Source organism: Erigeron canadensis, chromosome 6 (assembly GCF_010389155.1).
Source record: "Erigeron canadensis isolate Cc75 chromosome 6, C_canadensis_v1, whole genome shotgun sequence".
NCBI lineage: Eukaryota > Viridiplantae > Streptophyta > Magnoliopsida > Asterales > Asteraceae > Erigeron > Erigeron canadensis.
The window spans coordinates 29,845,865-29,856,718 of record NC_057766.1 but is presented as its reverse complement, the minus strand read 5'-3'; the positions used below and the strand labels follow the sequence as shown (position 1 = coordinate 29,856,718).

Sequence of the window (10,854 nt, the reverse complement as noted above, 5' to 3'; positions counted from 1 at the left end):
TAAACTGAATCATAACTACATATTTTTTATGTTAAAAAACTCAAACTTTATTGAATGTACACTAACACACACCCTGGGACACTAGTTAGCAATTTTCTTAATCTATATCATCTAATAACAAAAGGAAAGAGAGAAAGAAACTGCTCAGTGCCGCCTTTCGCGGGTTTTGAGCCCCAATACCTCGACATTGTATGAGGGAGGTTAAGATATAGACAGACCTTACCCCTACCTAAGTAGAGAGGTTGCTTCCAGTTTCTACCTAAATGGTAGAAAAGGCCCTCAAACCAGTTTCTAATAACAAAAACAACCTTTATATTTAGAAGTGTTGAAAATTGGTTTAATATTTTCACTTAATATCTCTTAAAATATACTCACTTGCACTACCTCTTTAACATTAATGATTAAATTACACTATTAATTATTTATTTAAAAAAATGTTTATTAACTTTTTACATATATTACTTTTACATTAAATATCTACATCACTCGACGTCGTCACCACCACCAACAATCGCCTCAAACATCACACCATTGCCGTTACAACCACTCACCATTGCGCAGCTAACACGCTAGTTAATACTTATATTTAAACATCATTTAAGACTAATTACGACAAAAATTAAGATGTTGGGCTACTCAAGATTTCACACAATAATAAAAGATCACGTGTCCAAAAATGACTGGTCCCAAACTAAAAAAGGGCAAGACCAAAAGTACTTTGACTTTATGAACCCAAAACTCCATTATTCTAATCTAACCATAGTTAACTTAGCCATAGACCATAGTTACACCACCAAAATGTTTTGGTTTATCCCCCACCCTTTTTCAAATCTTTTCATTTTATAAAATTTTTTTTTTTCTCACGAAGACTTTTTATTTTTTCCAATTTCTCTTTCTAAATATCTAAATTTCCACTTTCCATCAATTTCCTTTTCTTATAAATTTAATTAAATTAAAATCATTTATTTTTATATATTATTTCGGCTTTAATATCGGATCCTAATAATCTGTATTTTTGTATGTACTAAAATTTAGGGCAACTGTCTGAAACCCTAATTTTATTTTTGTATTTTCTACATGAATAAATTAATCCACTGTGAGCTGAGATTCTGATTCAAAAATAGCTGAGGTAGGAATTCACTGAGTCAATCATGACTACTGAGTTGGATAACTCGTCCGCCGAACCTAGTAGTTCATCTCCGGCGGCGCCGCCACCTCCTCCGGTGAAACGAAAGAGAAATCTAGCTGGCATGCCAGGTAACATTCACTTTCAGATCATTTTGCTAATTAATATACTTATATATATATATCTGTATATAAGTTCAATTATGGTCTCATGTCCCTTTAAACCATAGTGTTATGCGATTTGCTGGTAGGTAGGTGGAAGTCGGTTATCCATTTTTATGAGTTTTGTGTATGTATATAAAATATAAAGTATATATATATGTATGTAATTATCATTGTGTGAGAGATTAATTAATAGTTAGTGATATTGGAATATTGGTTATATTAGGAATTTAGGATAAAAATAAGTTAGTGTTTGTTTTTTTTGAAAATATAGATCCAGATGCAGAGGTGATAGCATTATCTCCCAAGACTTTAATGGCAACGAATCGATTTGTGTGTGAAATATGTAATAAGGGGTTTCAGAGAGACCAAAATTTGCAGCTACATAGAAGGGGACATAATTTGCCATGGAAGCTTAAACAACGGACTAGTACAGAGATTAGGAAGAGGGTGTATGTATGTCCTGAGCCGTCGTGTGTTCATCATGATCCGTCGCGGGCTTTAGGAGATCTCACGGGGATTAAAAAGCATTTTTGTAGAAAACATGGTGAGAAGAAATGGAAATGTGATCAGTGTTCGAAGAAGTATGCAGTGCAGTCGGATTGGAAAGCTCATTTGAAGATATGTGGAACACGAGAGTATAAATGCGATTGCGGGACTTTGTTTTCGAGGTTAGATGTTTTTGGAAATTTGCTTTTTGTTTGTTTAAAGTGAGGTCGGATTTGTTTTTGAATGTGGGATTTCTTTTTTTTTTTTTTAATTTCTTTAAGGCGGGATAGCTTCATTACCCATAGAGCATTTTGTGATGCGTTAGCGGTGGAGAGTGCTAAAGGTCCGCCCGAAGATGAACCTTCCAAGGAAGAGGTAGAGCCTAAGCCTCTATCTATAGAATCAGCGCCGCAATCAACATCAACAGCTTCGCCGCCCCCACCACCAACACCATTGCCACCTCCTCCACCTTCACCCACTGTTACCCCTGCAGTGCCGGTATCATCTTCAGTGGCGTGCATCGCTAAAACACCAGGTATAATGGTGTAAATTTAATGCTTTTTTAACCTTATATTTATCTTACAGAGAACAACCAAAAGATTTTGTTTTTTCTCGTTTGTCTTGGAGTTAAGTTGTTTGTCATATGCTGTTGCTAACAAGAATCTACTCAATGATGTTATTTTAAGGATTCATTTGAAGAAAGTTTTGGTAAACATGGCAAAAGACAAAGGAAATATTAATATAAAACTTGCTGATTTGCTGCAGATTTGCCTGCAGATTTGCCAGAAATTTCAATGTCAAATCATGATTCAAGACCTGTTTTGGACAATCCGCCACAATTGGTGGCAGGGTTAAGTGGAGGCTCTAGTGGTAGCGGCAACTCAATCAATACTGGTAGCACAAGCAGCAGTGTATTTGCAAGCTTATTTGCTTCATCAACGGCGTCAAAAAGTTTACAAACACAACCACCTCAAACAACTGCGTTTAAAGACATGGTTCAATCCATGGCTCAACCTGCACATACACTTGATCAAGAACCCATATCACTATGTTTATCGACCAGCTCCTCAATTTTCAGGACAGCGGGTCCAGATCTCCGGCAATATGTCCCTCCACCTCAGCCTACTATGTCAGCAACGGCATTACTTCAAAAGGCTGCTCAAATGGGTGCATCAGCCTCTGGTGCATCATTACTTAGGGGATATGGGCTCGACCGAGATGACACAGATGGTGGTACAACCATTGGGCTTGGGCTCGGGGTGGGATATGATGGGAGGTCGGGTTTGGAAGAGCTGATGATGGGAACTCCATCTGTATATGGGCCTAAACATACCACTCTTGATTTTCTCGGGTTAGGTATGGCAGCTGGTGGTGGTACTACCAATGGTTTATCGGCTCTGATGACTTCCATTGGCGGAAGTCTTGATGTTACATCAGCTGTGTCATCATTTGGACGTGGTGGCAGTGGTGAGTTCACTGGAAAAGACATGGGGACACAGTAATGCTTGGTTACCCTCTTGTTTGTAGTAATTAGTAAGTAGCTTAAAGTACCAATATGGATTTTTTTTTCTTCTTTCTCCTTCATTTCTATTTTGATGTAAATTATTATTAATTTTATCTCTATATGTATAATTAAATCCAGAGAAAAGTTTATGGAACTCTGGATCTCCGTTTGCTTAGGACCATTGAAGGGATCAACCTATGCCAACTTGCTTTTTCTTAATCCTATGTTGTGCATCTCAGATTCTTCTTAATCCTATGTTGTGCATCTCAGATTCTGTACATTGTTGACTTTCTTATTAGTGAAAATATGTCTAGCTTTTTAATAATTTGCATCATTTGAATTTCATCTTGCATATATAACATGTCACATGAGATGCTTGGTCCTTTCTTTTTTTTGATGTAGAAGTTGACTTTTTTAGTCACTCTCCATATGCATTGATCTCACCCCCTTCTAGGTTTTTTCTTTAATTCATAACAAGGTGTTATTCAACGTACCCAGGTCCCTTGCAACGTTACTTTGTAGTCCGGGAACCAGAGCATGTTGCTAGCGGTCCTGGGTTTATTGTGTGCAGATTTCATGATACCATCTCATGATAGACTAGTAACTTGGTAAGGTGGAGACTGGAGAGGGTAGGTTGCTCTTTTTTCATTTTTTTCTTTTCTTTGCTTTTCTTTTTTTTTGTACCAAATGAAATAGTTAACTGGATGTTCTATAGGCTTTTATCATATTTAAGGATCTTTGTGTTTCTGAATTATTGAAGTTGAGAAAAGGAAAGATGAAAGTGAGTGAGAATGATAATCGATAAGTCGAATCATGAAGTTAGATGATTTGACATGAGTCCTCTTAAGTTAACGAATATTTGATTTGCCTTTTTGATGTTGTCATTAGCATATCATTAGATGTTTTTACACCAAATTAGTATAAATCCTTGCTATTCACCAAATAATGTTGATGTAAGAAGACCAAATTCATTGCATCAAAGTACCAAACCTATACTAATCAACATTACAGGAAGATATCTGTCATTCACTTTATCTTTAAGTCTGATTTGCAATTGAGAAACTCTTTTAGGGTTGATTGATTGTTTTCTAATTTCTTTTGACTTTTAGGGTACCCCACAAAACACTAATAGAGGTGTAGAGCACCTTATACATGATTAATCATACGGTTATAGTAGTTGAAAAAGACATGTACATGGAATCAAGTCTATCCGGTAATCACGATTTCTTTCTTTTCGAATGCGCAAGCAACCCATGGTTTACGTAACAGGAGACAATATTTTGATAAAAACATAATTGTGGGCAATCTGGTGACATAGAAACGAATGCACTTTTAGCTGCAAAATAGCCAGGGCTAACACCATTATAAATGGTGTAAAGTTATGGTCAGCTACTTGGATTTCTTCTAACAAGTCTTGGCAAATTTAACTTGGTTGGATTGGATTTACAATCCTTTTTATTATTATTTTTTTACAGCCTTGAATGTACTATTTTAGATTCATTCACTTGCAACTTTAGTAGAGTGTTAATGAAAGTATGTTCAGAGAAAAGAAAAAAAAAATCCATATTAGATAAAAGTGAAGTCCTTAAAATATCTTTTAATGAAGTTAATTATCATTTCGTATCAGGTATATTAGCTCAACTGCTCAAGTTTAAACAATGGTTTCTGAGTTCAAACTCAGCTCTATCATTTCATCGAAGCATTTATATTAAATTTAAAAACTTCAATTAACTAAATTCAAAGTCTGAGTTTCTCGTTTACAAGGCCAAACTCGTTAAGCTTGTTTAATTGGTCTAAATTAACTTGGATAATGATAATCTCATTTAGGATTGTAAAACAAAATAAATACTTAGGGCGCGTCTGGTTCACAGAATGTTTTGGGAAGGAATAAAATTTTTCAAAGGAATTGGAATTTGAAGGAATGGAATTTGATGGAATGGAATTTGATGGAATATTTTTGATTTTTTGAAAATTCAAGAGATGGAAGGAATGAAATTCCTTCTTCCATCCCCAAGGAATGGAGATTCCATCAAATGATGGAATGTTTTTGATTTTTTTAAAAATTCAAGTGATGGAAGGAATGAATTCCATCCCCAAGGAATGAAGATTCCATCAAATGATGGAATGTTTACATTCCTATGGAATGAGATTCCCTCTTCTTTGTGCAACCAAACGTACTAAGGAATGAAATTCAATTCCAATTCCATCAAATTCTGTGAACCAAACGCGATCTTAGTTTTTATCGAATAGTAAATTTGTTAATCTCTAGCCGAGTAGCTTCGTTTGCTTAAGTCTTTAAAAAAAACCTTCACAGGCGATTGGTCGTTGGCCACCTTACTGAAGTTTGGGTTTAGTCCACAAATTTAAACAACTATATATTGCTGGAGTAAGATTAGAATGTTTTTTGTTCGTTAATTGAAAGGAGTTTTTTTAGGATAAATTATTTGCTTGTTTAGCAAAAAATTTTGAATATAGTTAGAACCATGGAATATGAAAATTACGTTTGATTTTTACTTGTTTATACTTTGTACTTTAGATTATTTTTTGTGTTTTCTGTATGGACCATGATCATAAAGAAGTTCCGTAGAACTCCATGGCTTATAAAACTCGCTTTAATTAAGTTTGTTAGGTTCGTTTTATTCTTTAAGTTTGACTAGTTTGTCTAACTCAAAATAGTCAAACAAACTTTCAAACAAAACAAATCGAACTATTAACTATTTTATGTTGAACTCGTCTCATATTACTAATCAACTTTTGTTTATATATATATTTGAGTTAAACATATAAAAGTTATAAAGAAAACTAAGATGATAATGTCTTGAGTTCGATTCGAGCTCAAAAACTATTATGTTCAATAGATGTAAATGAGCTAGAACTTCCATACTGCATAGCTTCTTAAAGATCAATGCATTCATCCCCTTCTAAGCAAAATATCGTTCATGTTATCTTTTTAGCCTACATGTTGGTAATTTGGAAGTCCAGGAATGATTGTATCTTTTCAGCCAAATCACCATAAATACGGTTTATGCTTTTCAATTCTTTGAAAAGTGTAAGTTATCTCTGGCTATCTAGTCGAGCTACCCGTTCACATGTTACCTGGCTGTAATGATGTAGTTTTAATTTTAGCTTTTGATTTTTGTAACTCTCAGAACCTTGTATGTATTTTATAACAGTTTGCTAGTTTTACATATTAACAATATTCTTTTTTTTTATGTTAAAAAAAAAACAAAACTGGGTCAACCCATTCTTTGCATTAGGGTATGAAACACAAAGCGAAGACGTTTAACTGTTACTTTCATGTCCTTTTAACTATCATGTTACGAGATTTACTTTTTTCTATCTTCAGCATGCCTGACACCATTGATTTAAAAAAGTCATTTATAATAAACTTCCTCGCTCATATATTCTTGACTTAAAAAAAAAATGAAGGCGTGAAACAAAAGTTGAGCTAGAGAATGTGTGTGAGAGAGAGACCTCCCAGACCCCCCATCCCCGGAACACTTCACCGGCAGCCTCTTGTACCTGAGAAAGACGACGGTTGGGAGCAAGTCAAGCACCGGCGCTGCCAACATTCAAACAATATCTCCACCTTTTTCGTCTATAACATCCCACTTTCCCTCACAAGCACCGAACTCAGATCTCTTTTCTAACACCATGGTCACCTCGTTGATGCTTACATCGCCCAGAAAAAAGACAAGTGCAATAACCCTTTCGGCTTCATTAGATTCAGGCATGTTTCGAATCACACTGCCTTTCTCTCCTCTCTTCAAAACATCAAATGCAAAGGACTCATCCTTGGAGTCTTCCCCTCCAGATTCAATAAAAGAGGAAACCCGCTTCCAACCCCAAAACCACCATCACACCAACAAAATCACAGAAACCCACCACCCTCACACCAACAATATCACAGAAACCCACCACCCCACCACCATCACCCTCCTCAATACCAAAAAAACCCTGGAAAATCTTATCGTGATGCTGTCTTCAACGAAAAGCCATCCAACCCCCTTTCAATCTCCATCACTAACCTAAAGCATAATGCCTACTATCATTGGAGGAATTCAACCATATTAGCCACAACAAAGAGCATTTCCACCATCATCAATTTAGAAAAAATCATCAAATTCAATGCCCCTAACACCAACTTCACCATCTCTTATGTGGGAGGTTTATCTATTCTTTTGGATTTCAAATTATCTTCACTGGCCAAAACTTTTCTTCACAACAATAATGATTTTCTCAAAACATGGTTTTCTCGCTATGAAATATGGGATGGCCAAGATCACCTTTATGGGAGAATAATTAATGCAAAAATCTTTGGTGTGCCTCTCATTCTTCGTGAACAAGAAGTTTTTAACAAAATTGCTGCAGTCATGGGTCAAATTATACAACCTTCCTCCGCCTCTGTGAATGATAATAACCTTTCAGTCGATAGGATCATGCTCCTGGTTAACTCACACCAAAAGGTCGACCATCTTGTCAAAGTTCAGTGGAAATCCAAAATTTTCGCTGCAAGAATTGTGGAAGATTCTCAGGAGTGGACACCACCTTTTCTTTCCACCATGTCTTTCCAAGACAATGAAATCCACCCAGATCGATATTCAACAGAAAACCCTAACCAAGTAAACCCGAAAACCGACAACACCCCAGACATGGACGTTGATGCTACTTCCAACATTGGAAACCGAAACATTAATTCCTATGAAAATTCTAGCATTAATGTCATCAATGCTGACAACCCTATCAATACAAACTTTCCATGCGTGCAAACCATTCCTTCATCTTCTGAAAACATATGCATTGGTACCCCCACCATCAATAATACCCCTCGAGACCATGCATCTTAACCACCCCCTCCCCCTCCACCTCCCCCACCCCTCCCTCCACTACAGTGATCCCACATGCCACCCCCTCAAGAAAACGCCCCCGCCAAAACTCCCCTATTTTGGAAAAAGAATTTGATACTCCCCTAAAAAACTTCCCACCACAAAACCAGTACCCCCAACACCAATGTAACACTGCACCACCTAGGCCAATCACCTCAAACCTTTCATTCAGATTTCGATCAGACCCCATACCCTTCCAATCTTTAGTTGATGACCACCCCCATCTGCTACCCCCTACCCGACCATCCTCTACCCCTCCATCTGAACCTCTCAATATCACTCATAATCCACCACCTTCTAACTAAAATTTTGATCACATTCTCCAACCAAACGTCCTTAACTTCTCAACTTACAACAACCAACATCCCTTACCCACCACTGTGAAAGAAGTCAAAGGCACAATGTCCATTGGTGATTTAATTGGGGTTGACTTTGCGGGCTACGAAAAGCTAGTTGAAGATCATGTTACCAGTGACCGTGAACAAGAGGTTATCCAATGAATTTCATGACCCTCAACATCCGTGGCTACAATGAAGAAGCAAAATCCAGATGGGTAAAGCAACTAAAGCAGAATCACAACATCAATTATCTGTGTATTCAAGAAACTCATAAAAAAAAACGAACAAAGATTGCATCCCCAGGCATTGTGGGGCAACTCTGATTACTGTTTCGACTTTGTCCCCTCTACTGGGACAGAAGGTCGATCTGGTGGAATTGTTAGTATTTGGGACCCCACTTATTTCACACCTACAAATATCGTCAAAGCCTCACACTACCTCCTAACTTCCGGCATCATAAACAACTCCAGATCAATCTGCCATGTTTTAAACATTTATTCACCACAAGATCAACCAACAAAACAACAGTTATGGAATGACATAACCCATCATATCTCAAACCTCCACGGTTTGTGGATTCTCCTTGGAGATTTTAACTCTGTCCGCGACCCCTGCGAAAGGAAAAATTCTTCCTTTGATGCAAATTGTGCACTCTCATTCAACTCCTTCATTCATCATAATGACCTCCATGAATATACGATGCATGGCAGTATGTTCACATACGTGAATGATAATGGAAGGAAAAAAAGCAAGATTGATAGAGTCCTGGTATCTCATAACTTCATCAACCAATGGCCAACTGCATCCCTTTCCACCCTACCTCGCTCACTTTCCGATCACCGACCTCTACTCCTTATCACTAACACACCTGATTTTGGTCCAACTCCCTTCCGTTTTTTCAACTCCTGGTTCTCGAAACCAGGGTTAGATGACATCGTGGCCCAAACCCTCTCTTCTGGTCCTTTTTTGGGTCGCCTGGACCAGATCTTAAACAATAAACTCAAAGCCTTGAAACAAAACCTAAAGACTTGGATCCGCCATCAAAACACCCAAGAGAGATCTGAATCCACAGCCCTTCAAGACCAACTTGCCAATTTAGATGGGATCATTGATATCAGGGATTACACAGAAGACGAATTAACCTTCTGGATTGACACCAAAGAGAAACTACTTACTCTTGAAAAACATAAGACACAGGACCTACATCAAAAATCAAGAGCTAAGTGGGTGAAATTTGGTGACGAAAATTCATCCTACTTTCATGGCTTCATAAATTCCAGATCATCAAAGAACAGGATCGTAGGGCTCGATATTAATGGTACATGGCATACTGATCCTCCATCTATTAGGGATGCAGCCTTTAATTTTTTTAAAACCAAATTTCAGGAACCCATTAAAAACAGACCCAAACTTCAATGCCATGGGCTTAAAACCCTCACTGCAGAAGACACAACCCTCTTCACATCTCCTTTTACCCTTCTTGAAGTCCACCAAGCTGTAAAAGACTGTGATAGCAATAAAGCCCCAGGTCCAGATGGATTCAACCTCGGCTTCATCAAAAGGTATTGGAGTGATTTACAATTCGACTTCTTGAACATATTACTTGAATTTTATCATTCAAGTCAAATTAGTCATGGTTGCAGCTCATCTCATATCACTCTCATACCTAAAAAAGCCTCGGTTAAGTCACTCAACGATTTCCGACCCATTACTCTTATTGGGTGCATCAAGAAAGTCATATCAAAAATCCTGGCTAAGAGGCTGAAGAAGGTAATTGCAAAAGTTATCTCCCCATCGCAGACAGCTTTCCTCACAGATAGGAATATCTTAGATGGACCCCTCATACTAAATGAGATCATCTCGTGGCTAAAGAAAAACAAAAGTCAAGCCTACTGCCTCAAATTGGACATCGGGAAAGCTTTTGATACGGTTAATTGGAGCTTCCTACTTTCAATCATGGAGCAGATGGGCTTCCCGAACAAATGGCTCATGTGGATCAAAGGTATCCTTATTTCAACCAGGTCTTCTATCCTCATCAATGGTTGTCCAACACCTGAGTTCAACTGTGAACGTGGTGTACCCCAAGGAGACTCTTTATCTCCGTTTCTCTTTTTGATTGTCATGGAAGCATTCACTAATATCATGCAAAGAGCCACATCCATAGGTCTGATTTCTGGCATTCAACTACCAAACTCAGGACCTAACATCTCCCATCTTCTCTATGCCGATGATGCGATCATCTTGGGCACTTGGTCGCAAACCCAATTGATAAATATTTCCAGGATCTTGAGATGCTTCCACATAGTCTCAGGCTTAAAGATAAACCATCACAAATCCAACTTCTATGGGA

At 37.5% G+C, this 10,854-nt stretch overlaps 1 protein-coding gene across 3 annotated transcripts; it reads left to right on the top strand.

Moving 5' to 3' along the window:
• The first annotated feature begins 934 nt into the window (after positions 1–934).
• Positions 935–3,605, top strand: LOC122603175 (zinc finger protein GAI-ASSOCIATED FACTOR 1-like). 3 transcript variants are annotated; one of them, XM_043775810.1, is made up of 5 exons: positions 935–1,257; positions 1,562–1,958; positions 2,058–2,311; positions 2,542–3,309; positions 3,419–3,605. In XM_043775810.1, exons 1-4 carry the CDS (start codon positions 1,152–1,154, stop codon positions 3,276–3,278), a joined length of 1,494 nt encoding a protein of 497 aa, XP_043631745.1. In that variant the 5' UTR covers positions 935–1,151; the 3' UTR covers positions 3,279–3,309; positions 3,419–3,605. The 3 variants fall into 3 exon arrangements, with proteins under 3 accessions (XP_043631745.1, XP_043631746.1, XP_043631744.1); XM_043775811.1 differs by having other exon boundaries at positions 937–1,257; positions 2,554–3,605; XM_043775809.1 differs by having other exon boundaries at positions 938–1,257; positions 2,542–3,605.
• Positions 3,606–10,854: the final 7,249 nt, after the last annotated feature.

Excerpts from the sequence above, each read along its gene's own strand:
- LOC122603175 (XM_043775810.1), top strand. The coding sequence starts at position 1,152 with ATGACTACTGAGTTGGATAACTCGTCCGCCGAACCTAGTAGTTCATCT. Across the intron at positions 1,258-1,561 it reads AAATCTAGCTGGCATGCCAG|ATCCAGATGCAGAGGTGATA; the intron begins GTAACATTCACT and ends TTGAAAATATAG. Across the intron at positions 2,312-2,541 it reads GTGCATCGCTAAAACACCAG|ATTTGCCTGCAGATTTGCCA; the intron begins GTATAATGGTGT and ends GATTTGCTGCAG.